At 37.5% G+C, this 27,683-nt stretch overlaps 1 protein-coding gene across 1 annotated transcript in view; it reads left to right on the forward strand.

Annotated features, from left to right (window-relative positions):
* The window catches only part of DLGAP2 (DLG associated protein 2), a 100,040-nt gene that overhangs the window by 48,786 nt on the left and 23,571 nt on the right, over window positions 1-27,683 (forward strand). Inside the window, exon 5 of the mRNA XM_088150665.1 lies at window positions 16,747-17,096. Within this exon, the coding sequence (XP_088006791.1) occupies window positions 16,747-17,096 (350 nt within the window). The remainder of the gene's footprint in view (window positions 1-16,746; window positions 17,097-27,683) is intronic.

Below are 27,683 nucleotides of genomic sequence, written 5' to 3' on the forward strand. Positions count from 1 at the left end.
TTTTATTGAACTGATATGAGAATGTGCTGATTATCTGGCACATACACCCTAAATATTTTCAATATTCAAATGCAGTCATTCCCACCTTGTAGTTTTTCAATCTGTCCTATTTGCTAACAGGAATCTATATGACTTGAAACTTAGGAAGTACATTGCTGATACAGCTCTAATCCAATTTAAGTCTCCCTCCCCACTTTTTGGGGTGTGTGTGGATCATCTTCAGTGAAAAAAGCAGACGAAATATATTTTTTACAAGTTTTGTTTGTCTGTTTGTTTTTACTATTGAAAACAAAGTAATCAAGTAGGATGGGACTAAGATCTCATGAATAAAATGGAGGAAAGTGATTTTAAAAAAATCTATCAAGATGCATCTCTTTTACCAGACTTTTAATGGTTAATCTAGTATTAAGCTGCCAGATTCTTGTGAGACACTTCTAATAGACTGATAATTGTAAACAGAGAAGTTTAAGAAGTTCAGCTTCTCGTTGCATTGATGGTGGAGATTGCATCCTCAAAAACAATTGCCTTTGACTTGTTTTTGGAATTTAACAGGCCCGGGCCTGTTTGTCAGGGAGAAGTCTAGGCCTCACAAGCTTGGTTAATTATAGGAAGAGAGAAAGCTTAAAGAACTAGATGTGTGTATGTATAGCAGGGTGCATGCGAGTATGAAGCAAGTAGCATAGAATACTTCAAAAAAGGGTAGAGGTAGATATATAAGATTCCTCTGAGAGAGCTCATCTATCCCTACACAAGTTGTTCTCTCATTAGAAATTACTGAAACTGATGTACATCAAAGAAAAAAAAAAGCATGGCTATTCTAAATATACATATTGCCACCCTCTTCCTCTTTTATTTAGAAAGGTTTATTTCAACATCCAGAATGCTGAACCCTTTAGATTTATTTGGCAGCTCATCATTCTTTTGGCAGGCTTTACATGTGAAGCGTGCTGTTGCAAATCAAATGCTGTTATAATTTCACATTATCAAATTTGTCAGATTAAAAACACTATTATGTGTAAAATTTTAAATTACCATTAGGTCTTATATATTATTCTCTGGCAACTTCAGAAGTGAGTGATGGATTAAACTGCCTACTTTCCAATGCTTTGGAAGTTTCTCAAGGATTCCTTCAAAGTATTTATGGGGAACTTTCCCTGAATACAGAATATCTGCTGCTACTGATCATCTCTTGCCATGTGTGCAGCAACAGGAATGAATTGAGGGTGCATCCATAATCCTTTGCAATCTGCAGACCTCCATGACACACAAGGAGAAGCTTTATGGCATATCAATTAATTTGGGAAATATTTTTTTGAAGGCAAAGCGGTTGAAAATCACTTTGATGTATGTTTAGTGCCCCCTTTCAATGCTCTCGAGTACTAATCTGTAGCATGTTTATCAAGTACTGCCCGATATTAACTGCCATATATCTGATATTGAAATTAGTTACTGGTGAGTGTCAAATACCAGAATTTAATATTTAACAAGTAAATGAATATTCATAATGAAGAAGAATATTCAGTATTTAAATGCTCATTTTTAAGAATGTATGGGAACTAGTGCATTTCTGCTCTACCTTTGAAAATAAAATACATCTGCCCCACACTACAAAACCTTGTATTAAATTGGCGGATTGAATAAGTGCCTAGGAACACCTTTATTTTACTACATATGCATGTGCGTGCACACACACACCCTTAACTTGACAGCTGCTATTAAAATTGCTCACATCATGGGGATCACCCTGAATAAATACTTGAATGGATACAAACATTAGTAGAATGAATACAAGCCTTGCCCTCTGCTATTATGACTCATGTTTGAAGTCTGCTTAATTACAGTAACACTGCCAGGGCTCTGACACTTCAGCCTCTGCAAAAAGTACAGAGAACATGTATGGCGCAATGTTTATGGATGCTAAAATTGTGCCAGTTTTTAGTGCACTGAACAGTGAACTCTGTTTCCTGTCTGACAGCAAGAAAGATTGTCTAGAGAATGGGGGAAAGCAAGCTGCTGTCAGTACTTCGCTGTCTTCAAGACTTTAACTACTTGATACACTATAATTTATTGCTAATTAACAGAACTAAAATAGAACCTTTTGTATGTCATCCATTGGCCTCTGTGTTGCTCAAAGCTCTCTAGCTGTAATGCAAGTGTTTAAATGGAGTCTCGTGTGATGTGTAACTTTTGCTAAAGAACATTGATTACACTGGGTTGTGGAACATCGTTTAGTTTGAGGGCCACATTCTCATCAGCATTAAGAGTGCTGCATGTCAGTGCTGGGAGTAGTCAGTGTCCAAATTTGGAAGGTCAAAGCAATGTTCTCTGTTTGCCCTCTGTTTTAACCTTGTTGGCTCTATATTTCCCTTTCCCTCTTTCTTTCTCTCCATACTTCAGAGATGCATGGGCTATATACAACTCAAAAACTGATGTGCAGTCTCTGGAAGAATTAGATGGAGGCATTAATGCACTGAGCAGGGGGGAATATCGCTTTCCTTCAGCAGTTTCAGACAACAAGGCGGAAGGGATGGAGAAAGGAACTGGGGAGAAATTGTGCTGCTCTCTTGTTAAACAGGAAAGAGAGATGAAGAAAGAACTCTACACTGCCATGACTGGGATGGGGTGGCTTAGGACAGACACTACTTATGTTACCAAGATTAGGATGGGAGAAGGAAGAAAATGGAGGATGCCTCAGAGTAGCATCTGGCTGCATGGCCAGTGATGGGGAAAAGAGGTGCTACTTAAGTTTCTGTCCTGACTCATTCCATAAAACACCACAAATAAAAGTGCCATCAGTCCTCATTCCATTTGGCTGGAACACCCCACCAACACCATCAGTCTGCTTCACTGATCTGACATCCTGCTTCCTCTCCTCTCCTCTCCTCTCCTCTCCTCTCCTCTCCTCTCCTCTCCTCTCCTCTCCTCTCCTCTTTCTGCCTTCTCTTTGGATCATGGAGAGTGCCTTAAAATGTCGTGGCCATTAAAATAAATAAATAAATAAATAAATAAATATTTATTTATATTTATATTAAATATATATATATTATATATATAATATAGTATATTATATTTATTTATTTTATATATATATATATATATAAAATTTGTCACTGCCCATCTCTTTAGGGTTTAATAAATATTTATTTATTTATATTTATATTAAATATATATATATTATATATAATATAGTATATTATATTTATTTATTTTATATATATATATATATATATATATATATATATATATATATATATATAATTTGTCACTGCCCATCTCTTTAGGGTTTGGGCAGATTTTCAGCCCTGGCTGCTCAGGGTTTCACTTCTGAGAACACTGTGAAGTTTCCTCTCCCATTTCCATTTCTAGCTCTTCTGGTTTTCCCACCTCTTGTATAATCTCCTGTATTTTTGATTCACTCCGTATCCCTGTCACGTCCTCTTGTGTTGGTCAGCCTGTCTCCTGTGTCAGTTACAGAATAAGACAAATGAGGTGAGCTGGCCAGTGAAGGAGACCATCCTACAGATCTTTCAAGTTACGGCAAATCCCTGAGCTTTTCAAATGTCATGGCGTGTTTTTTAAAACCAGTGAGTTACTCAACAGTGAAATATTTACCAAGAGCAAAATTATCTGGCCTGAATCATGGAAACATTTTTCTTTTTCTTTTTTAAAGAGTGGACTACATAATTTTATTTGAGTTAACAGTACTACTCTCAAGGAAAATTGTGAATAAACGATGTGCCAACGCTGTTTTTTATTCAACAAATTTGAATTTAGGAAATAAAAAGAATATAAAAGAAGAAAAATAAATTACAAGGAATTAAATATTTATTCATACCATGGATAATTTATGCTGGTATAACTTTAATTATTTCGGTAGATTGTTAGATTCGATTCAAATGAATGAAGCAAATACACAGATGCTATGGTTCTACCTAAGGTGCAATTGATGGTTATATGGGGTATGGAGAGGGTTGGAGTTAGTTGTATTTTGGAGATGTATTTTTGAAAATACAAATGGAAATAAAAAGCTTCATATCCACTCTCATTTCCTATTACCATGGTAATCCTGATGGTAATTTGACCTTGTTATCAGCAATTAAGTGGCTGAACAGTCCCTCATTTCCCCTCTCTAATTATATATTTACTTTTTCAATTAGCCTGTGATTTATTGGCAAGGAACAGCATTGCAGAGATATAGTAAGGCCCTGTTCACTCAACAAATTGCATCTCATCTTTCTACAAATTAAATTAGCTCATTGAATTCCATATATTCTTTTCATCCCATCCCAAGTTCTGCTTAGCATGTGAGACAAAATTATTTCTAAGTACAGTAGTAATTAGTCATGTACAGATTCCTTTTGGCTCAATTCAGAATGGTCTTGACTAAAATTAGTTGGGTTGGTACCTCTCCAACCCAGTTTGTAATTTGAATTGTATCCTGTTCCTTTTCTAAAAGCTGCCAAGAGAAGCTTGTGCAACTAATGGCTGCTAAACTGAGTAGCCTAGGCTTGCTTTTTCTTCTCCTACTTGCTTAACCAAGCCTTTCCCTCTGGCAGCTCTGCAGAAAGAGCAGTCCGTGGGTAGCAGGTGACTTAGTAGCATCCCTTTATTATTCCCAGACACCCACACACACATACCTCGCCAGGCCAAAAGGCCGAAAAATGTGCCTGTCTGGGGGTAGTTGGGGAAAGTAATATGATTTTAAGAGGCAAAATGAATGTCTTATGCTTTGCAAAGTTTTAAGATGCCATCTTACCGCTTAAAAACACTACCAGCACCCAAAATAGGTCAACTCTGGTCCTAGTCTTGGCCATTTTTGAACTACAATTTTTATCATATTGCATAAAGCCTGTTACAACTCTCAAGCCTTTAAAGGATACACACTCTTTTCTAAGGCATTGCCTTTTGTGTTAGGAGAATGTGTGTTATATACTGGAAAACTAAATGTTAAATAAGAACTATGGACCACAGGCTCTATGGCAAACTGGCTTGTCCATCACCATTTGTTGATGGCTTACCTTCACACACAAACTATTAGGGCATCTCCTGAAAAAATGTAGATTGTCATTGCTCGGATGAAATGACCAGAACATAAAGGTTACCTGCCTATGGGCAGGGTAGGATAAGAAACAAGTCCAACAAAAACGTCAAAATACTCTACAGGAAAATTTATTGATTTACTATGGCAAGATTAAACTAAATGGTGTGGACATGATCATCAGCCAGGAACTCCATGAACTGAAGTAAATCTCCAGTTGTTTAATGTCCATCAAAATTGACATGAGAACCTGTACCTTGTGGGTCATTTCATACTGTGCACCTCAAACTGGATGCCCAGACGTGAAAAAGGACAAATTCTGGAATGACACTGAAATGCCCCTTCAAGTCATCAACACCAACAATATTTTTTTCATTGGAAGAGATTTCATTGACCATGTTGGATATACAATAAATGGTTTTAAACACACCCATGGAGGGCAAGGATATGGTGAACACGATGATGGTACTCGTATCCTGGACTGCACTAAGCATGGCACAACTGCACATGGCAGTTATAAACGTTTTTCAGAAAATAATATAACATCTTATAACTTATAAATTAACTATTGGATGGTATGGTAATGTATTTATTATTTATTTATTAAATTGATCTCTGCCCATCTCCCCTGATGGGGGACTCTGGGCGGCTCACATAACCCATTAAAACAATAAATATATATACAATCACATAAAACATGAAAACTGTACAAAACGTTACTAAAAGAAAAGAAAAAGAAAAAATCCAAAAGGCTGATGGTTTCCAGAGCTGCAGACAATAGGCCTCTAAGGGACTAGCCATCCCCATGCTTGATGTCTTCCCTCCCCACCCCAACCCAAGTGGCAGAGCCAGGTCTTCAAATCCCTCTGGAAGGCCAGGAGTGAGGGGGCCAATCTCACTTCTGGGGGCAAGATATTCCAAAGGGCAGAGGCTACAGCAGATAAGGCCTGCCTTCTGGACCCTGCTAATCGGAGCTCTTTTACTGAGGGGGTCGGAAGCATGCCATCTCTGTGTGATTGTGTGGGATAGGTTGAAATCATGGGGAAGAAGCAGTCCCTTAGGAAACCTGGTCCCATGCCATGTAGGGCTTTAAAGGTGATAACCAACACCTTGAATTGGACCCAGAAGCAAACTGGTACCCAATGCAGCTCGCGGAGCAACAGTGTTACATGGGCCCTTCTTGGGGCTCCAGAAATAGCCCGTGCAGCTGCATTCTGGACCAGCTGTAGCTTCCAGATACTCTTCAAGGGGAGCCCCATGTATAGTGCATTGCAGTAGTCTATATGGGAGATGATAAGGGCATGAGTGATCGTTCAAAGGGCATCCCAATCCAGGAAAGGGCATAACTGATGCACAACCCGAAGTTGTACAAAGGCTCTCCTGGCCATGGCTGCCACCTGCTCTTTGAGCAGGAGCCGTGAGTCCAGGAGGACCCCCAGATTACATACTGGGTCTGTTGGGGCAGTGCCATCCCATCCTAAAAATGTTAGTTGACACGAAGGTCATCCAATCAGAAAATGAAATGAAATGGAATTTCTTTATTATAGTCTTTGACCAGTATTATAAATAAGAAAAAGAAAATAGATTGCTACAGAAAACCCATTATACAATAAGAGAACAACACATCTAAGCCAAAACTTTGCACAATTGTATGGCTTGGTAAAGGTATTCTGCAACCTGAAATGTATGTGAAGAGTTAACACTCTTTAAAAGATAATAAATATATCATTGATCTGTACGATCCTCAAATTTGGGAATAATTAGAGCAAAGCTTGTCTCAAGATATCATAGAAGGGGCACTGTAGGAAGACACAGGCAGGAGTTCCTGTCTTCCTAGAGCCAGAAAGGCAAAGTCTTTGAGGATAAGGAATCTTATGAAATCCACCCACCAACAGTGCAGAATGAAGAATATTAAAATGAACTCTGGAAAAAAAAAAAAATCTATACCTAGGGTTACATTGTGTAAATACCCCACAATAGAGAGCTGATGGCAGTCTAGCATTTGGCAATAAAATTCAGGAACACTGGCAAGGTCATTCTGATAATCAATGTCCCTAATTTGCTTCTCTACCGTTGATTTGGCTTCCACAAGGGTTAATTGGTCTATATATTTGGGAGAAAGGCCGACACTATATAATTTCTCTGTACAAATTTGATAACAACACAGAGGTAACAACCCTGTAGGACCAAACATAATTCAGAGCTATGAGGTTAGGTTTCTGATCTGGTCCTGAGCCTTAATGCTTGAAACATTAGCTTCAAGCCACAAAACGTTTTGGGAAACCAAAGAAAATTCTAAGGAAGCTTGATTGGATGGTTTCGTATGCCCTTAAATTTATAAATGGGCCAAGCTGTATACCATGCAGTACTCAGCAACTGTTTTAGTCATAAACAGTTTAATTGCCACTGGAATGTAATTTGCCCCTTATTGTCTATAAAATTTGGTTATAACTAATGCACTCCTCTGGGCAGTAGAAGTGACAGAATTAACCTGAGCTGTTAATTTCCTAGAAGTCTGAAAGACTATGCCCAAATATTTAAAACTTGCTCTAGTTCAAGAGGATCAATTACTCACTTTTGATTTTGTCTTTTATTGGAGAAAACCAAAATTGTAGATTTATTGTAATGAATAACCAGTCATTCCTCTTTGCAATAGGATGCCAGGATTCTTAGAACCCACTTCATACCCAAATAAGACAGAGAAAGAAGAACTGCATCATCTGCATGAAATAGCATTGGGAGGTGTCTCTTGGCTAATTTAGGCATATGGGTGTCAGCTCTTTGGAGAGTTTGAATCAAAGGGTTAATGTATATATTAAAAAGCAATGCCACTAAAATACATCCTTGTTTCACCCTCTTAGGTGTCTGGATAAAATCAGAAAGATTCCCTCCCCAGCTACATCTTACCCTTTATAAGAAATATCTATCTCTATCTATCTCTATTTCTGTAGATATAACTTATAAATTAGCAATGAGCATTGTTTATTTAGAGAATATCCCAGAGTCTTATCCTAGATATGTTATTGCAAGTTGCTTTAAAATCAATTAAGGCATATCAAGTCAGATCAGAATGATTTATACATCTATCTGCCAGATGTCGAAGCACTAGTGGTCTATGGTAGATCATCCTGCTGGGAACCTTATTTGCTCAGGATCAATTATTCACTCATCTGCCACCCAGGTAGGGAGTTTGGTGAACAGATACCTGACATATAATTTGTTAATGATGTTCAATGGGTTAAATGGTCTATAATTAATTGGGTCATTCCTGTCACCCTCTTTATATAGGCGAGCAATTATTGCTATCCCCCAGTCCTCTGGGATCTTAACTGTATGGTTAATAAAGGAAAAGAAAGAAGCCAATAGTGGTGCCCACCAGTGAGAATTAGATTTAATTAACATGGGAGGAGTACAATTGCTGCCAGAGATTTTACCACACTTAAGTTGGTTGATAATTTTTTTTTTATTTCATTGGATGTGATGGGGGACCACTAAGATAATGAAGATAAAAGCACACCCATCAGATAAGCATCAACAGTATCATGATATAAAATGTGAAAATAATATACCCAGGTGTTGTAGGGAATCCTACAATGCAATTGGGTAGCACCATTATAGGAATAATTTGTTATAATATACCAAAATAGAGAGGGGTTTTTGGACTTTGTAGTTTCAATTAGCTGCAACCATTTTCTCTTTTGAGCAGAACCTTATATTGTTAGTCCTTTTACAATCTGAGTGGAATCTAGTAAGCTGACATTCTATAGTGTAGGGTAAGACTCCAGTAATGTCATCCTAGTGGCAATGCAGGATTTATTAAACCAATTCTTAGAATAGTACCCCCATCCCCCAGGTTTGCATTTGTCTTTGCCCTCTTTACAAAAATGTGGAGCCTGGCTAAAACAGCATGATACACATCAACTACATTACAATCTTGGGGGTCAGATGGGCCTGATTGTGTACCAGAAGAGCGGAGGGTCAATAAGTATGTGCTTCCTTCTTCAGAATGGGAACCATTGAGACACCCTCAAGAGAATAATTCCATCTGACTCTGTGAAAGCCACCACGATCAGTCAATTTAAGTGGGCCATAATCTGATTCCTGATTGGGCCCTGCATAAATTCACAAGTAAATTTAAAGGAAGATTATCACATAGACCTGGGGGCTATTCCAAAGTACTTAATGTATGAAACCAGGTCTCCAGAGTTTATTAAATCATCTATGGTAGATAATTTATGAGCTGGTCAAGATGTATATTGTGCAGGAAAATAATTTGTAACAGCATCATTTAGCATTTGTAAATTAAGACTATTCATGAGACACATCAACTTCAAGCCAGCTAAATTACATTTTGTATCTTTAAAGGATCTAAGCATAAATGGTAGTTCAATTATTTCTTCAGGTGGACAAGCATTAAAAATGGTCACTTGGCATAACAGAACTAAACTAATGGCAAATGCAGATATGTGGAAAACCCTTGGTGTTGCCCCCATTTGCTGAGAAAATGTGAGAATTATGCCTGTGATTACTTGGTCATGACAACTGCTAGCAAGAACAGTTCTAAAATGAAATGTAAAAGGTCACCAGCCATAACGACAACTGAAAATGTGCTGGTTTGACCACTTGACACATGTTACGCAGCTTGAAAGCTCAACTGCAAAGATGCTACAGACCACATGAAATGACAAGCCCAATTCACACAGGTTGCAGCCAAGCTGGACAAACACGAGGAAGGAGGAGGAAGAACACGTTTCATGGTTCTGCCCTTCTGTGTAGATTTTTCATTCTTTTCATTAAAAAATCAGTTTGTAAAAGAGAATGGCTGCAGTGTTTTTAATGATAAGTTGAAATGTCTCAGTAGAACATGAGAACATAATCCTGAAAGAAGACAGGATATCAGATGATTCTTAAATAGGGCCATTATTTAATTAGAAAATGAAATATTTAGAGCTGAAACTATCATAATTCAAAACTGATTTTGATTTTTAAAGAAGAGAGGTAAATTCAGAGCATGGAGTGTTCCATATCTGTTCTAAACATAAAACATTTAGTGAGGTAAATCATATTTACTTCAATTGTTAGAAAATTTCCCAATTATTTTTTCTTCCAGAATACATTGAACTTTATATTTGATTAAATGATGGTAGCATCTCAGATTTTTACTGAGTTTTGGATTGAATTTCTTACTCCCTTATTTTTGTGAAAAGTAATAAAGTTATATAGTAGTATCTTTGAAAGCACACAAAAAGTCCAAGGTACTATTAACATTTCCATGGATCTCCTCCTACTTTTCATTCATACTTCCTAAGAAAATGAAGATTTAATTGAAAACTGATTGTTGTAAGTTAATCTTGAGTACAGGAAAAAATGTTCTGGCTGAAACGCAAATCCTTCAGATCAGATCCTGCCTCATGAAGGATATTTGCTTTATATTGTCCATCACAGGGCTTATTTTGAAGGCAAGGCACGAGTGCATCTTTGATGAATGAGATTTGTTACATAGAAAATGCAATATGTTTCCATGTCTTTCCAGCAATGGAGAATAAGTGAAATTCAAGTGAAATTTTATCTCTGTCAGCCTAGATATTTTCCACTTAGGCTAGTGTTATATTGATTCATAGGGAGCTCATATTTTCAAATGAGATAGAATTTAGAGAGGGATCCTGCATGGTATGTCTTTGACACTTTCATGAATGTGACCTTCACGTTACTAAAATTCCAATTAAAACAATCGCCCCAGATCTTTCCCATTTCATTCATGTATCATTTGATATATTTGATACACTATAATTCCTAGTTTAAAGCAAAATATATGCATAATAGTCGGGACAAGTAATCTAATTTTCCACACCAGCTTAACCAAACAGAAATTAAACATAAGGAAGATGTTTATGCTCTATGCATATACAAGTACAACAGCAACCTTGTACATCTATCAGGTCTCCTGGCCGGTTCCCTTAACATGGTGTGTAAGAGCTAAGAGGACTCCTGCAAATGATTCTTAATGTAAAAATACAAGCAAACCAGTTCTACAGATTGTAGAAAATCCCACTTTCAATTGCAGGATTATCACTAATACAAACATTATTTGGAAGGTATGATATTCCTGGTCTTCTGTAGCCCTTCAACCTAACCCTGTGAAGTTGGATGAAGGGACATAACACCATTGACCCCTAGGTGTGCTGGTACTCATGTTGGCAATGCATTAGGTATTCTCCCAATAAGGGACAAGTCCAGCAAGAAAGCAGTGTCACCTGAAGATCAGTCAAATGAACATAAATAATATGCGGAAGAAGAAAATTAACACGCATCCCTCTTTCTTTGAAGGCACCACATCTGTAGCAGGCAATATTGCAGCATCATGAGCTATAGACTCACTTCCAGAAGCATGAGGAAGATCTAGACAGCTGAAGACTAGCAAGGAGATTTGGGTAATTGGGAAGGCTGGGCCTATATCTCAGAAGCAATCTTCCCCAGCCTGGAATGCTCTATGTGTTTAACTACAACTCATGTTATTCCCAGCCAGTAGGGTTAATGGTTATGTGGTCTGTCTATGATGGGAGCTGTAGTACAACACCTCCAGAGAGCACTGGACTGGAAGAGGCTGCTTCTAAAACTGTTCTCTCCCATCAAGCATATTAGAAGTCAGCTACCTCTGTTTAGGATTCACCAGATATTCTTTAATATCAAATTATCTAGATTTTATTTCAGCTGCCCTTCCCTTTCTGCAGTAGCTACTTCCACTGAAGCAAGAAGATTGTCATCAAGATAGAGGACACCTTCAACATCACTGTAAGTATTTTATTTCTAATCTTACACAACTGTAGCACAATAGATCTCATTAACTCATCTGCGGTGAACACATATTGAACTCATGATGACTATTCAATACATTTTGTTATTGAACATTTGGTAGCTTACTTAACCTAACTTTGTACTTTCAGTTAATATTTGGCAAGCCTTTATTTAAATGTTCTTCAACCCATCATACACATTGTATAAAAACAATTATGTCTATGTAAATAATAGTGTGTTTTTTTCTCCCTAGAACTTCAACAAAGGGGCCAAGATGTTCAAGATAGCAGCAGAGAAGACTATAGCATTGTTCCTACAAAGAAAATGTATACTTTTATAAAAAGTATACTGTTTAAAAACTGAATAAAACTGAACTCTGTGCTTCTTTAAAGTAGATATTTATGCTTTGGACTCATTTTTATGAAAGAAAAACTGTTAATGTGTGGATAATGTTGGTTGAGTGAGCAAGAAATAGATTGGGATCTACTAGTAGGTATCCAGGCAACATGCAAGGGTTTCAAATTCCTGATTATCCCTTCCATATCTTCAGTGTCATGGCTGAAATAAAAAAAGAGATTAACAAGGAATGGATTGTTGTATAAATGAATTGTGAATTACTTTTGATTCTGATACTTTCACTTATGGTTCCCCCAAAAGGAGCAGTGGAGCAAAAAACAAAGAAGCAACAGAATGTTTAAAATTACAAGATGTATTATCTTTACTCAAGTGAAAATAAATAGGAGACTAATCCAGATTGCAACCTTTGTGAAGTAAGAAGGGGGAATCTTTCCTTCTCCTCACACTTTCCCATTAAAAATAATAATTGGTACCAATGGAGAAGGAAAAAAGCCATGCTTTCTGATTTGTGTTGAGTAAATCAAAATAGAAATAGAGATAGAAACTGTAATATGTAGTTATAATTACACATATAAAGTTTAAATCAACAATAATCATATAAAAAATATTGAAATAATGCAAAATGGTGAATCTAAAAGTTGTACCATGACGTCTTTTCTGAAAGAGGAGGGGACAAGAACTAAGCAAAATTCCAAAACAGTTACACAATTTTGGGTGTCACACAGGAGGAATCCCTTTTTATGGGGACCAAGAAGTGGGCTTCTGCAAGTGGGAAGTCAAAAAAAGGCCTTCTCCTACAAAAATTAACATCTGTGTAAAGTCATAATGAGATCACCAGATAATCTTAAAATCCATATCTTGGAAGTAATAAGTAGCCTGTTTCAATCTTTTACTCTAGTGTAATGTGATCATTGTAGCACGCTAGTTAGGCCATCACAAGAAAGACAGGCTTTTAGCTCCAGTTCAACACCTTGCTTGTTAAGGAAGCCTGATTTCTGCCACCCTTGGATTACCCTTCACAAAATCTCCTCTGATTAAGAAGAGGTCAGAAACATGCTCCAACTATATAGAACTGAGAAGAGTAAATGTGTTCATTCATTTCATCTACATCACACCTTTCCTTGGTATTCTCTTGGCTCATGGTATTCACTCCTCTGGTTTTTCCCCACAACACCTACCCGATATGATAGGTTGGGCTGAGAGATAAAGTAACGACTGGCCCACAGTCACCCCATGAGCTCCCAAGGGGTGAACTTGAACCTGCATCTCCCTAGACCTGATCCAGTTCCTTGTTCCAGAGGTTCTTGTACTGTGGTCCAGAAGGAACTTAGAGAAAAGTTTCAATTTTTTAAAAAAACTTGATCAGGCCTGTGAAGATAATATGGGAGTGCTATGAACTTTTTCTCTGCCCCATGTTCCTCACTTTGCTTGCACAAGCCTGCCGTGGGCAGTTGCAATGCTGCATGGTGTGAGGACCTCTATGATATATCAATTAAAATGTAATTAATAAAAGGAGCATATTTATTTCTTGTCCAACCCTAACCCCAATGAAATCATTAAGTTTAATTTATACCCGGGAGTCACACAAATTCATTTACCATGGTACAAGTGTGAGGACCCTGCCTTAACCACACTACCACAGCCCGGCTAAAAGCTATCAGTCTGAAACTATACAAGGTTGTTTGCAACCTGTTTCCACCCTCTGTGGCAACAAGCGCTTTATAAGGAGAAAAACAAGAAAACGAAAGAAAAAGGGTAATTATGAAGAAATTTGCAAACAAATTAACAGAATCAATGGGAACAATATACACTATATTCCAAATAAGTCTTTGGAATTTTTTGTCCAGGCTAGAAGATAGCAGAAAACTAGGGCTGCAGTTTGTAGATGTCTCTGAAAATAGTACAGGCACTGATTTCATAGCAAACTAAACCACTACTCCATTTTAGTGTCTTGTACAAGTTAACCCATGTGATTTGTGTATTCATTTACTCCTAGTAACTAGGGTTAATTCAATAAACTACTAAATGGCTATGCTCATCTCTGGTTAAAATAGCTATAGATAACCCTGTCTTGTGAGCATAGCCATCTCTTGCAATAGTGATATGCATTGTTAGTAAATCATTTAAGTTTTTAAAAAAGGCAATGTATTTGCTCACCTTTGAAAGGAAATTAGATGGGTTATCAGGATATTGCTTTCCAGATGGAGCACCATTCTAGTTTCTTCTGAGATCCCCCTTCCCTTTCCCAAGAGTTTTCCTTGGTGAGAAAGAGCAGCTTCGGGCAAATTATTGATAAATCACATAGTGACCTCATCCATATTTGAAGCATCTGCTTTTTTTTTCCTTTCAAGTTAAAAGTGGCTATTTTATGCATGCTGTTTTTTTTAAGTGCTTTATTGAAATTAGTAGTCTCCTATGTTTCCATTCATCCTGGATTATCCTGTAACACTGTAAATTCGGTAAAGACTCCTTCAGGTTGAGCTCAACTCCTGAAGATTTCATGGACAGAGCCATTCTCTAGAAGTGCCATGAACATTTTTCAAGATGGTTTCCCCCTCCCCTCCCTTAAATTCCCAGTGAAGCTACAGCCTGAAATTCCCAGGAGATCTTCCATCTAAGTACTTGCCAGCCCCAATTCTGCTTAGCTTCCAAGACAAAAATAAGGTTGGACAGATGCTACTAATGCTAGGACAGTCCTATAAATTAGCAGGTAGTATTTTATACTACCAAATATGAAATTCTGGGTCCAAAACGGCATGTCTGAAATAGCTCCATATCACTCACATCCTGAGTCCATTTTGCTTCTAATTTTGTTCAGGTACAACTCCATTCTGTGCAGGTAAAATGGGAATATCTTCAGGACTTGGATTTTCTCTGTCCTATCAATAGAAGAGTTTTCATGAAGAGGCATTTAGAGATTTTTTTTTTCTCTCCTTGGATATCAAAATTCTGGCTTGAGAAACTATGCATTTGAATCCTGTAGGGGGTAAAGCACAATTCTCTGTTCTACCTAATGGAAAAAAATGTCTTAGATTAGCACCATTTTGCCCAGTAATTTTCTGCTTTCTGTACTAATAAACTTCAATTTATTTCTCCTGAATAAAGGTATAATGAGAAGTCTTGTTTTAAGTTATCAAACTGATTAGGCAATATAGTATTATGACTTGGATGGAAGGAAGACTCAGGAGCAACAGGCCAATTCTGAATAAAGACAATAGCACTACATATGTATTGTTAGGTCTTAAGATGGTGGCACTTGGCCAACCCTGTTTGGGAAGTCCAAAAATCCCAGAAGGTGTCAACTGCCAACTACGTCCGTCCTGGTGTCAGAGAACAGCATGGATGTGTCTCTGTAGTTACCAGGAGTTCAGCTCAACTTGAGGGCATCTGCAGAGGGTACAAGTTCCTCCCAGAGAAAAAAAAATGCTGCATTGCAGGTGTGTGTAACTAGCCTTCAGCAGACCCATTAGCTTGCCAGTAGTGAATTCTTGTGAACTTCATGAGTGGAAGAGAAGTTTGGAGAACTGAGTTTAAGGGGAAAAGCTGAACAGTCCTTTAACTTCCTTTTTTTTCCTCTCCACTTCCAACACTCCCTCTCAGGAGTGGGGTGTTACTGGAGCTGTATAGCCTTTGACCATAATCATTATGCTATCTTCTACCATCTTTTACAGCCTCTTTATCCCACCTTAACAGGATAATTACATCTAGGAAGGGATAAAACCAACTTCTTTACTACAACAGCAAATCATTTCATAGCATAAGAAGAAATGCTGTCTCTGACGGTTCTCCATTTTCAGAAAATATCACCAGGCTTTTTATTCAGCATATTTTCATTCCTTTCTCTTTATCATCACCTAATACCTTCTATAGTTGAAAATGGCATGGGTCCTGTTATTCAGATATCGGTCAATCAATGTTTTATTATGGTCACAGACCAGAATTACAAATAAAAATGCAGTAAAAATGAAATAAAATATAATAATATATTACAGTTAATGGTGGAATCATCAGTGGGCAATCAAAGTCTGCCTAATTTTACAGAGAGTGTAACAAAATTTAGCTACGTTCAAAGAAACCGAATCATACTGATCAGATAGCAACTGTGTTGTTCAGATATTGCTTGCTACAATAGCACCCACAACTTGTGCTTAGCCTTCTAGGCCATGCAGAGCCCTAGCAGCCTTTTCATGCTGCCAAAACTCCAGGGAGCATCACTCCTCAAGCATGTGGATTCAGACCCATATTTCTGACCCTCCCTTCCACCCACAAGCTTATGTAGGGGAAACCTCCATTAACTTGTTAATGGCCGAGGACACTCCCAGCCATTGTTGCTTTGTGTTTGAAATGCAATGAACGTGTTGCTATGGCTACTCATTCTTTATACAAGGGAGAATTTATGCTGATTCTGAGGACCACCGATGCATATATTAGAGAAGTGCCTCCAGTTCTTAAATAGCAGAATCAGGTTTTAAGCATTTTTTTGTCTCCTACAAATCACCACAATGCCTTTTACTACTAATCATGTTTCCTCTCCTTTTTCTGCTTTCCTTTTGTAGCTGTAACTTTCACGAGTTACAAAAAAACACCGCCACCCGTACCCCCTCGTACCACCTCTAAGCCACTAATTTCAGTTACAGCACAGAGCAGCACAGAATCAACCCAGGATGCCTATCAAGATAGCCGGACTCAGGGGATTTCCCCGTGGCCTCAGGATGGCCGAGGAATGTACAACTCCACGGACAGTTTGGATAGTAATAAGGCTATGAACCTTGCCATGGAAACGGCAGCCGCACAACGCCACATGTCGGACAGTCAAATTAGCTCCGTGCGAACCAGCGACAAGGCCATCCTCGCAACAAAGGCTGAGGAGTTCCTGAAGAGTCGCCGCTCATCCATAGGGATCCAGGTAGCCTGTCATTAACATCTGTTCTGTGATGAGCTGCTCACCTGCGCTCCGTAAATAACTTCAGATGAGTCATTCAGCCCAGAGGCCCCTAAAAACTTGAACAACGAGCCCTGGCTGCAGCGTTTTGCATTAATCGTAATTCACATCCTGGCTACATGTCCATGCAGAGCAGAGTTGAGCCAATGTGCAGTGCCTGGAAATAAAATGAATGAATATATCTCTGGGCAAGTTACCTGCCATTAATGCTTGAAATGGAAATTATACTGCTCAGCCACATGTGAACAGCATGTTCTCTCTTTCTCTCTTTCACTGTAGAGATCTTGATGCCAGATCTTGGCAAGAGTCAAATCGGGAACTCTAGTCAGATATTCCTCTTTTTCTTTTAACCTTGTACTGCCCTGTTCTTCCTTTATGGTTGTGTCTTAATTACGTAGCAATGGAGACACTTATAGAAGAGTGATTTTGAAGCTATAAGAAAACTGAAACTATGGTATAAAAGGTATAGTGCTAGTAACACTTTTTTCCCTTCGGTGGTTGGGAAGAAATAAAGAGATTTGAAAGCAAATGGATTTGAATGAGCAAAATTAGATGTTATAGCCCCTGCATGAAGATTTGAACTCAATCTGGGTATAATTTCTTTGAAAACATTCCTCCATGAAGAGGGACCTATGTCAGCTTTGACATATTGAATTGTTATGGTGGCATTTTTCACATATCTGTATACACATTTTTAAATTAATCATTTCCCCTTCTTAAAATGTGTAATGATTTCGTTCCTATGGTAAAAGAGTACCACATCATTTTGCATGGCTTAGAATGATGTAGCACAATATAGTAAGACGCTGACATGCCAAGAGGGTAAAAAGAGAAAGTATCTCTAAGCACATACTATAACAGAAAGTATTAACAAAAGCTGAATCATGCTTGTAGGTGTGACCTGCAACACAACTTCTACAAATCTTGAGGTTCCACAGAACCTGCTTATACCTCTGTTTTAGAAATACACAAGTGCTAACCTTCACATTTGGTGACAGAAAATAGAGAGAAGGATTCCTGGTGATAGGCAAATACCATAGAAGTGATGCTCCATTGGTCAGAATAATCAGTTTTAAGTTAGTTATAAAGTCCACTGCTTGAATTAAACTATTTATTTGAACGGCATTGTTTAAAAAAAAAAAAGTCACCAACATATCTAAGGAGCTGTGTTAACTGAGATATGTTCATTCATGAGACTAAGGGCTGCCATGAGAGTGGGGGTCCCAAAAAGTCAAGATAGTGGGCATGGCTACCTGATTGAAGCCTTGCCACTTTTCTAGATATATGCCATGCATACAGTGCACATTAAAAAGGGGTGGGACTTTGATCAGGCAGTCACACCTGCCATCTTGACTTTTTTGACACCCCCTGCATTGACACCCCTGATGTTGCTACACAATAATAGCTGGATTGATTCACAACTGTTGTTTGTTGCGCAAAGCCATAAAAGCATGGGTTCCCATGGTGCTAAGCTCTAATGAGTAGGTTCATACATCATGGTAAGCTAAACATGTGAGCCTAGATAGTGGAGAATTGGTATGTGGTTTGCTTTGCTTTAGCTGGATTGGTTTATATGGCTGTCAAGTTTGCATTTCCTGATGCTGAAAAGCTCATAGAAATACCAACAATTAATCTGGGTGACCTATCAAAGGATTTAGGATTCTCAGAAGCAAGAAAAGGTAATCTCGGATGTTGTATAGGCATCCTCCCTAAATAGGCTATTAGGTTCAGCGTTATTTTTACTGTTGCATTTTTTACCTTTCTCCTCCTGGCAATACGGCAGCGGGGTGAATGTTGAAATTGGATGTTGGTTCCAAGATAGGGCAGTCATCTCTTAGCTCTGTCTTGGACAGGATAGTAGTTGCCCTGTTAAAACAAAAAAGAAAGAAAGAAAGAAACAAGACTCCCTCATTAGATGGAATTACCGTCCCCTTTAAATAAAAGCCATTCTACTGACAATAATTATTGCTGAATTTAAATAGACACCATGAAACGCTTCTTGATTAGGTATGTCTCATTTAAAAGAGATCTTCTAAAAGCATTTCTGCAGCAATGTGCAATGTGACCCAAGGGCCTAAGCCTATGAAACGCCATTGGGCTTGGATAAAAATCCATCTATCCACTTCTGTCAAATGACTTTGCTACAGTCTAATGGAGAAGATGCAATTTAGCATAAATGTAAAATGTTCAGGTCAGCTATTCCCTATAGGCCTAGGCAGTAATTAAACACAGGGTTGTAACAATTCATACTGCAGTATACTGCAGTGAGGTTTCTCTTGTCCTCTTAAGGATGTGCAGCTTTAGTAGATGATAATGAAAAGCTCAGAAGATTGTCTGCTAGTTTGGGTTTCCAGGGACCGCTTTCCTATTCAATCTATTCAGTCAGAAAGTGTGAAGAGTTTTTTTCACCTATTATGCGTGGTGTTTGTGACTGGGTCCAAAGGTGTGGTCATATCAGATTCTTTGATTCATCTATTTTCAATACAATTAATACTAATATTCTCATTCCATCATTCAAACTTTTCTTCCCCTTCTTCCTTTTAATGCCCTTTACAAGGACAGTATCTGTCTATTCACTGGTTTGGAGTTGTGTATGTACAGAATCCTAACATATATTTGTATAGCAACTTACCCAGTTACCCAACAAATCTCTATAGCAACAAGACATTTGCTGTTCATTCTCTATTCTTTGCTTTCAAGTACAGTAAATGACAAACATTATTTGTCAAAGGTATAGTCTCCTTTTAAAAAAATAAAGCTGAGTAGGATAAAGACTTCCTGCAGCCATTCCTTCAGCAGATCCCACTGAGACTATAGAGCCCATAAAACTAGAAGCACAAAATCAGCCAAATTTATTTGTTTACAAATCATTTCTGTAGTCACTGGCAAACCCTTGGTGATTGTGCAATCTGTGGAAGAAAAGATAGGATTGTTATGGCTGCAAAAAAATACAAGTTGCAGGATCTTGTTTACAATACACAAATCATGCGTTTCATAAACCTTTTTTGGATTCCCAGTAAAACCTGCATTTAGAACATCTGAGAAAGTTTTATTTACATATTGATTTGATTAAAGACACAGCAAGCATAACTTATTAGATGGCCCTGCACTAATTTTGCAGTACATCTGTATTTTCATTCACAGCGGGATTGTTAATTTAAGATGTTATTTGATTTGTAAAGCAGTTATATATAATTTGTAAAGCAGCAGTAATATGATGGAATGCAGCTTAATGTAAGGTAATAAGCCAGTGTGACATTCTTCATTTTAACCTTTTTGGTAAATCAGCAGGTAAAAATCAACTACTGTCTTTTAATAGGAATTCCCTACAGAGCTGATTAAAAAAATCAGATTTTTGATGGAAGTAAGCAATCATACATACAATCTTCAAACCAATGGGTTAGTTATGTTATCACCAGTATTTGGAATCAAAATATTATTTCAGTTTTAAATATTCCCCCTCACTAGAAATATCTAGGGCACTATAACTCAGATTGTCTTCCCCACATCGAATATTCATTTTAGTTTAATGTTGCATTTTGTTTAAAACCCACTTCATATGTAGGACATGGCACCCAAATTCTGTTACTGCTTTCTGCATTGAGCATATAAAATATGAAGAGGATATACACCTGTCCAAACATTTTGGAGCATGTGGAAAAAAGATACATGCAGTCATAAGTCCTTGGGGTACATTAATTGCACATACTTAACTGCTGCATATCTTTCATTATCTTTTATGTGTTCATTGCAGAAATCATTGCTATGGATGTAACCCAACTGCTTTAGTTTGCTTACAATTATGGTCTGTGACCAGAATATTTCATAAAATGCCAAATGTATCCTGTTTATAGTGTTTATATAGTAATTTGCTTTGTGCAAGCTACAAAAACATTCTCAGAGGCCTCATCTCTGTTCTGCCACAAATGCTCAGGTTTCTCCCACAAAAAATATATGACTAACCACCAACATCACTAATTCTCCTGCACTGCCATGCCTCTACTGGAAAGGAGAATGCAAAGGGATAGGTCAGCTATCACGTCTTTTTCATCAGCACATCCGTACTGACTGGGAGAGAGTTTAGTCTTCCTTTTCCAGCAATCATAATCACTGTGGAAGATCTAAAATAAAAGTCTTTCTCCAAGCCCAGACATCTTGCTTAATTCGATGTGTTGTATGGTAAAGTCTGGGAAAGAAAGGAGATGTTCAAAATCTGACAGACAGGGATCCAACAGACATTTCAGTGTCAGTCTCCCCATTACGGAGTCTGTGAGAAAGAGGATCAAACAACTCAAGGAGGGTGCCGTTTTAATGTACTCCCTAATGAATGAGGGTTGTTACAAAGTTAGAAGTTTTCCAAGTTTCTGTAACCTAGCCATGTTTTCCCAACGTTAAAAGTCATTAATGAGACTGTGTGAATCTAGCTTCCTTGGTTGCACACTGTTGTTAGGGACTTGGCACATACTAGCAGTGGCAAAACAGGGACCTGAAACAATGGCTAACAAGCCTCCCCACACTCAAATTCTCTGTGTAGGTATACATCTCTGTGTGAGTATACATCCCTCCAAATTCTCTGTGTAAGTATATATCCAGTGCCTACTTGGATCTATGGAGGGTGTATTAATCCAATATCCTCATTGATTTGGATGACTCCACCCAGAAGATTCCAGGAAATCGAATCTGGTTCTTCTAATCACAAAATGTCCCCACCCAGCTTTATGCTAAACCATGGTTGTACATTAAAAACTTGTAGATTTAAACACAGGACTATCCTTATGGATTCATTCCAGTACTTTTGCATTTGAACTGAATTTGTGATCAGATGCTGTGGGCTTGTGTGGTATTGGACTGTTTAAACAAAGCCATTTCCAGGGATATTTTAGGTGTAGATTCTTGTTCTAATCTTGGATAAGCAAGGAGTTCTTAAAAAATTAGTTCTATGTATTGTTACTTCCATGTAAGACCTACTGACTTATCACTGTGTAGACAGATACAGTATTGCATTTTTAAAAGATTTGTGCCAACCTAAATGTATACAAAAAGATACCAGGGAAGCAAAAACATCACTGTTCAGTGTAGACAACTAAAGACACTGATCGTTGCATCGTAGCTGTACAAGACTTGGCAAAAAATATCTGTGCAGCCAGGCTGGTTTTGTTCAACTGTTTCATTTTTGTCCTAGTTGGAATAGGGGTACTTCAGAGGCAAAATGAGTACAGTAAGACTTCCAAATTTTAGTAGATCTGTTTTGCCCTCAAACTACAAAAAGCAGAGGCATTAAAAATTGGCAGTGTTTGAACAGCACATTATGGGAGTGCTTGTGAGGGGACACAAAGATGGGATTGGGCAGCAGGGAGCCCCCAGGCCACAAGATATTCCTTCCTGATATAAGAAAAGAGTTTAACCAATTACACGTTCATTTAGAATCTGCAAATGAAAGCACTACCAATGAATATACAGAAAAAACAGATTTTACCAATAAAGTTCTTTTTTTAACAAAATAATTTGATTCTTAAAATAAATCAGAAATTACAAAAAGATTAAATTTGTTGAATTAATGTTTTATTCATTCCAATAGAATAAAGTCATTTTCACCAGATCTTTAGAACATAGGAATTCTTTTTTGCTTCTTGGACTATTCCTTAATTTGTTAGTTAACTGATGAATGTACCACTTAATTTCACTGCACACTACACTTTAAAATGCCAAGGGATACTTATTTGGAGGTGAGAAGTTCAAATCTAGATCTTCACAGTGGGAAATGTGGGGTTTAGATGTATCCTTTTCTCTTATTTGATGCAACAGCCAGAACCTTTGTAAAAGTCCAAGATGTTCTAAACATGGTTTCTTAAGGAAAATATTACAAAGGCATTAAATGTGAGTTTCATTCTAGTTGCGGCCAATAATGTGACATGAAAGTTTCACGATATTTTTCTACAAACCAAGAAAATTACCCAAAGTTCCAGAAATAATTTATATCCTCTTATTTCAGTAACCCTCTAACAATATCACTATAGAATAGCTATATTATTACAGTCCTGCCAACAGTGCACAAAAACTATCATTTGAACTCATGTCTTTATTCCAATTACAATCTGATATTCCTTGTATTTTTTCCATCTTAAATATCTGTGAAGATTATCGTGTTTACCTGTATAAACATGCCCCCCCACCGTCATCTCGAATTATATAGTCTTTTTATATAGTATTATTTTTTAGGTAATATAATATGGATATTTATTTTTACTGCTTTTAAAGTTTGATTTTAATTGTGAGCTGCCCAGAGTCACCCTCTGGGAGACATGGGTGGCATATAAATTTAATAAATAAATAAATAAATAGATTAATAGAAGATAATTGCAAAAACGTGTGCCCATTCTTCCTTTATCAGATAGTTTTTTGGTTTTCATTGAACTTCAGTTCTTCATGATTTTATTACCAGAAGAAGTTATAAAAGATTCTGACAAATCTTTGTTGCTATTATTTGGCCTGTATTTCAAAATGAACTCATCCTGAAAGAAACCAAGTCATACATCTCAATAAACCCTAACCCTTAGACTACTAGAAATATACACCAGGATTCTAACCCCACCACAAAATCTCAACCATAATATAAATCTAAGACTACCATAAAAACTCATGCCCGTGCTAGCACTCCTTCTATACTAGCAATAAACTTCAATGATCCTGAACCCTGATACTAACTGCACCCTTACACCAATATAAAGATTAATTGTCCTACTCAGAAAATCCCAACTATGACATAAAGCTAAGACTACCAGTTACCTTCAAATACTAACTCTAATGCTAAATTTAACACTAAAGAAAAATGAATCTAAATCCTAACCCTAACTTCATTTTAATGCCAATGCAAATATATAATCTCCTAGACGCAAATCTTGAGCAGTATCTCAGTCATTATCAAAAACTAAGATTACCTCTAGCCATAAAAATTTACCTCAGTGCTAACTTTCCCCCTACATTTACCAATACATACAAATTTAACAAGAAGCCCCAATTACCAATGCAGTGATTTACCCTAACTGCAGCAGACAATCCACCTCATAACATAAAGCTAAGTCTACCTCTAACTATACAGATTCACCATAGAGCTAACCCCAACACAATCTAACAATACAGGGGAATGAATCTGAATTGTAGCCCTAATTTCACTACATTCCCAATAGAAATATATAGCTATACCCAAACCCCAGAATGAGATCTTCATTGTAGCATCAAACTAAGGCTACCACTTACCATAAAAATTCTCCACATGCCAACATTTGCAATACATTTTACCATAAACCTCAATGAACCTGAATCCTTATATTAACTTCACTCTAATCCAGTAGAAATATTAACTATACTTTACCCTAACCAAAAAAACCCATTTATAACAAAAAACTAAGGCTATCATTGACCATAAAAATGCACCCTAATGTCCTCCTCGAATTTGACCTTAAAACTCCATGAACACACACCCTAAGTGTAATGTTGCCTTAACACCAACACAAATACAAATATATACCATAACTCTAACCGCACCATGAAATACCTATTATAACATAAATCTAAGATACCAATAAAAAGTAATATATACCATAAACACTCCCCCCATCACTAGGTCTGGGTGAAGTTAGGGATAGGATTTGGCTTCATTGAGATTTAGGGTTAAATTTAGTATGAGGTTAGTATTGGAGTAGTTTTATAATTTAGTAGTAATTGGTTGAAATTCCATTCTGGGTTCAGGTTAGGGTATATATTAGTGTTGACATTAGAGTGATGGGTTAGAATTTGGGTTAATTACATATATGGTTAAAATAGGTTAGGGTTTGGATTAATTGTTTATTGTTATTCATTCATTCATTCATTCATTCATTCATTCATTCATTCATTCATTCATTCATTCATTCATTCATTCTATAGTACTTATAACCCATTCCTAACTCCAAAGGACCTTGGGTAGCATACAACATAAAGAAAAAGAAAAAGCCTAAAAATAAATAACTAAATCCAGAACAGTATCAAAAATGGGGGGAAAAAATAGCCACTGAAAGCAAAGGCAACACCACCACCACCACCCCAATAAAGCCTACAGCCACTCAGCTGGGACCAAAAGCATGTGGAACTAAGACAGCTTTAATGGGCTTATGGAACTGCAGCAAGGTGGGGTCTGCACATAGTTCTGGGAGAGAGGATTGCCAAGAATGCCTGTCCTCTTACCCATGGACCTCCCAAGAGGAGGGAACTTTCAGCAGGCCCTCTCTCAATGAATGGCCTGGATGGGCATATTCAATTCTGACAAGACATTGCCTGATGTATCCTGGTGCTGTAGCATTTAGAGCTTTAAACCAGTGCAGTGACTTTAGTATAGGTATAATTCTGCATCAGCAGGGCTGTGCTGCCAGTAATCTTGCTGCCAGATTTTGTACCAGCTATGACTTCCATATTGTCTCCAAAGACAGCTCCATGTAAAGCATGTTGCAGTAATCCATTAAAGTGGTCGTTAAGGCATGAGTTACTGAGGGCAGTCAATTTAATTGGATTATTACATTTAAGATGTGTTTTTATGATTAGTAGTTTTACATTTATGTTCTGGTTTTGAATTCCCTGGATAAATCATCACAATCTTTTACAAAAATGTGTTCATAATCCTGTAACATAGGAAAATTGTCTGGAGGTCCTGGTTGCCTTTTAAATCAGTGGGGTTGCCAGTAGTAACAACAGTCTCCAAGCCCTAAAAGTCATTCACAAAAGAACTTTCAGAAGTAATATGTCCTTTCTAGTGTGAATGCTTTCCTATCTTTTATCCCATCCAGATTTCTTGAAGTCCAAGTGCCCACCAACTGCTTCTTTTTAACTTAACATATTCTGAGTTTCAGCACAGTAGTACCCTAACATTAGTAACCATAAGCATGTCAGACAGTTATAAAATACATCATTCATACACACTTGGAAATATATGCTTTTCTTCTTATACGTTTCATGCATGATTTCAGCAGCTGAGTCCATAGATAGGCAAGATGGGCATATGGTCAATTTCACTTTTATCCAGAAAAAGAAAATTACAGCCTAAGACCCAATAGTCTAACTGGTCCTTTTGCTAATTTTTATGCTGAGTAATTGTGTAAATCTGGGATGCAGCAAGAAACAGAAAAGCTCATTCTTGATGAACAAGCAAGGTTATCATCCTGCTCTGCCAGATTATTTTGTCTTTGCCTAATATTTGTTGAGCAAGTGCAGGTTTTAAAAGAAGGCTGACTTGTACATAACATTTGTAGATTTGACACCCTCCAGTAAAACACAGACACGATGGGATAAAACCTCTATGTCCAATTTTGATAGAAAAAACTTGGTAATGAACTAAATGTAACACCAGGCTGTGCAACAGGGTTACTGCTATGGTATAGATGCAAAGTGAAACACTCTAAAATGCTGTTGTTTCTTCTTATTACTTGGACAAAACTGATGGGCATATGGTCACACAGGTGAAGTTTTTTCCTGATTAAAAGACTAAAAAATCCCATTTGCATTTTATTTCTATACTAGAAATAAATTCCACTTTCATTTAGTTTTATGCACCTGGCACTAAAATATTTACTTTGTCAAATTTCACAGAAAATCCTCATTTGGCACCCAATTCTACTTCTAGGCATGGCAGGCAAGCAAGCAAGGAGCATTAAGGCATGGCAATAATCACTGAGCTATTTAGTCAGCATCAGCCTTGGCAAGCTGTACGGAATAATAACTTGGAACAGTCTTTGTCTCATATACTGATTTTTTTGATACCAAGAATGTAACATTCAGGAATTTTTAAATGCAAATGAAATTTTGATCAGTAAGACTGGAAATTCCATGGTCATGTTGTATAGAGTAAAGATCCTAACAAACCTCAGTTGACATGCTGACCACATGTTCATGGGTTCTGCACTATGGACCAAATAATGTCTATAAGTTGTACACATCTCAGTTTTCAGGTGCTTGGAAACCCAGGGCTAAATCCAGATTTAGCCTTGTGCTGAAGGATGACGGTGGCTGACAATATTCTCTGACTACCCATCTTCCTGCAGGTCTCATTGTTACCTTCCCTGCCATTCTGCTACAGCTTGGGGTGTGATGCAGGGAGATGAAAGGAGAAAGAGGAATCCAAGGATTAATTTTGTCTCCCTCACCATTTCATGCAAGAGGAAGACCCCAGTGAATCCCAGTTCTCCCCCATTTAAAGGGGAAAAGTTTCCCTCTTTTTCAAAGGGTCCTGATAATATAAATCACACATGTACAGGCTCTACTCTTGAACCCATGAAGTTTGGCAGTAGGGAGAGTAAGTACAATCCCACCCCGTGCTTTCATGTTACATAAGTGTGTAAAGGAGGATGCAAGGAAAATAAAAATGATTATGCATTGTTCTCAAGATGTGTAAGTCAGCTCAAATTAAGATTCTTAGATAAACATAGACAATATATTGGCAAACCCCAACCCAATATCCTCCATCCTAGCCAAAAATTCTGGAAGTTGCTGCCTTCAACACACCTGAAAAGCACCATTTGGGGG

The sequence above is a fragment of the Python bivittatus genome, unplaced genomic scaffold (assembly GCF_059951505.1).
Source record: "Python bivittatus isolate LINGU-HERP-01145 unplaced genomic scaffold, Pbiv_v1 ctg000020_np1212, whole genome shotgun sequence".
NCBI classification, from domain to species: Eukaryota; Metazoa; Chordata; class Lepidosauria; order Squamata; family Pythonidae; genus Python; species Python bivittatus.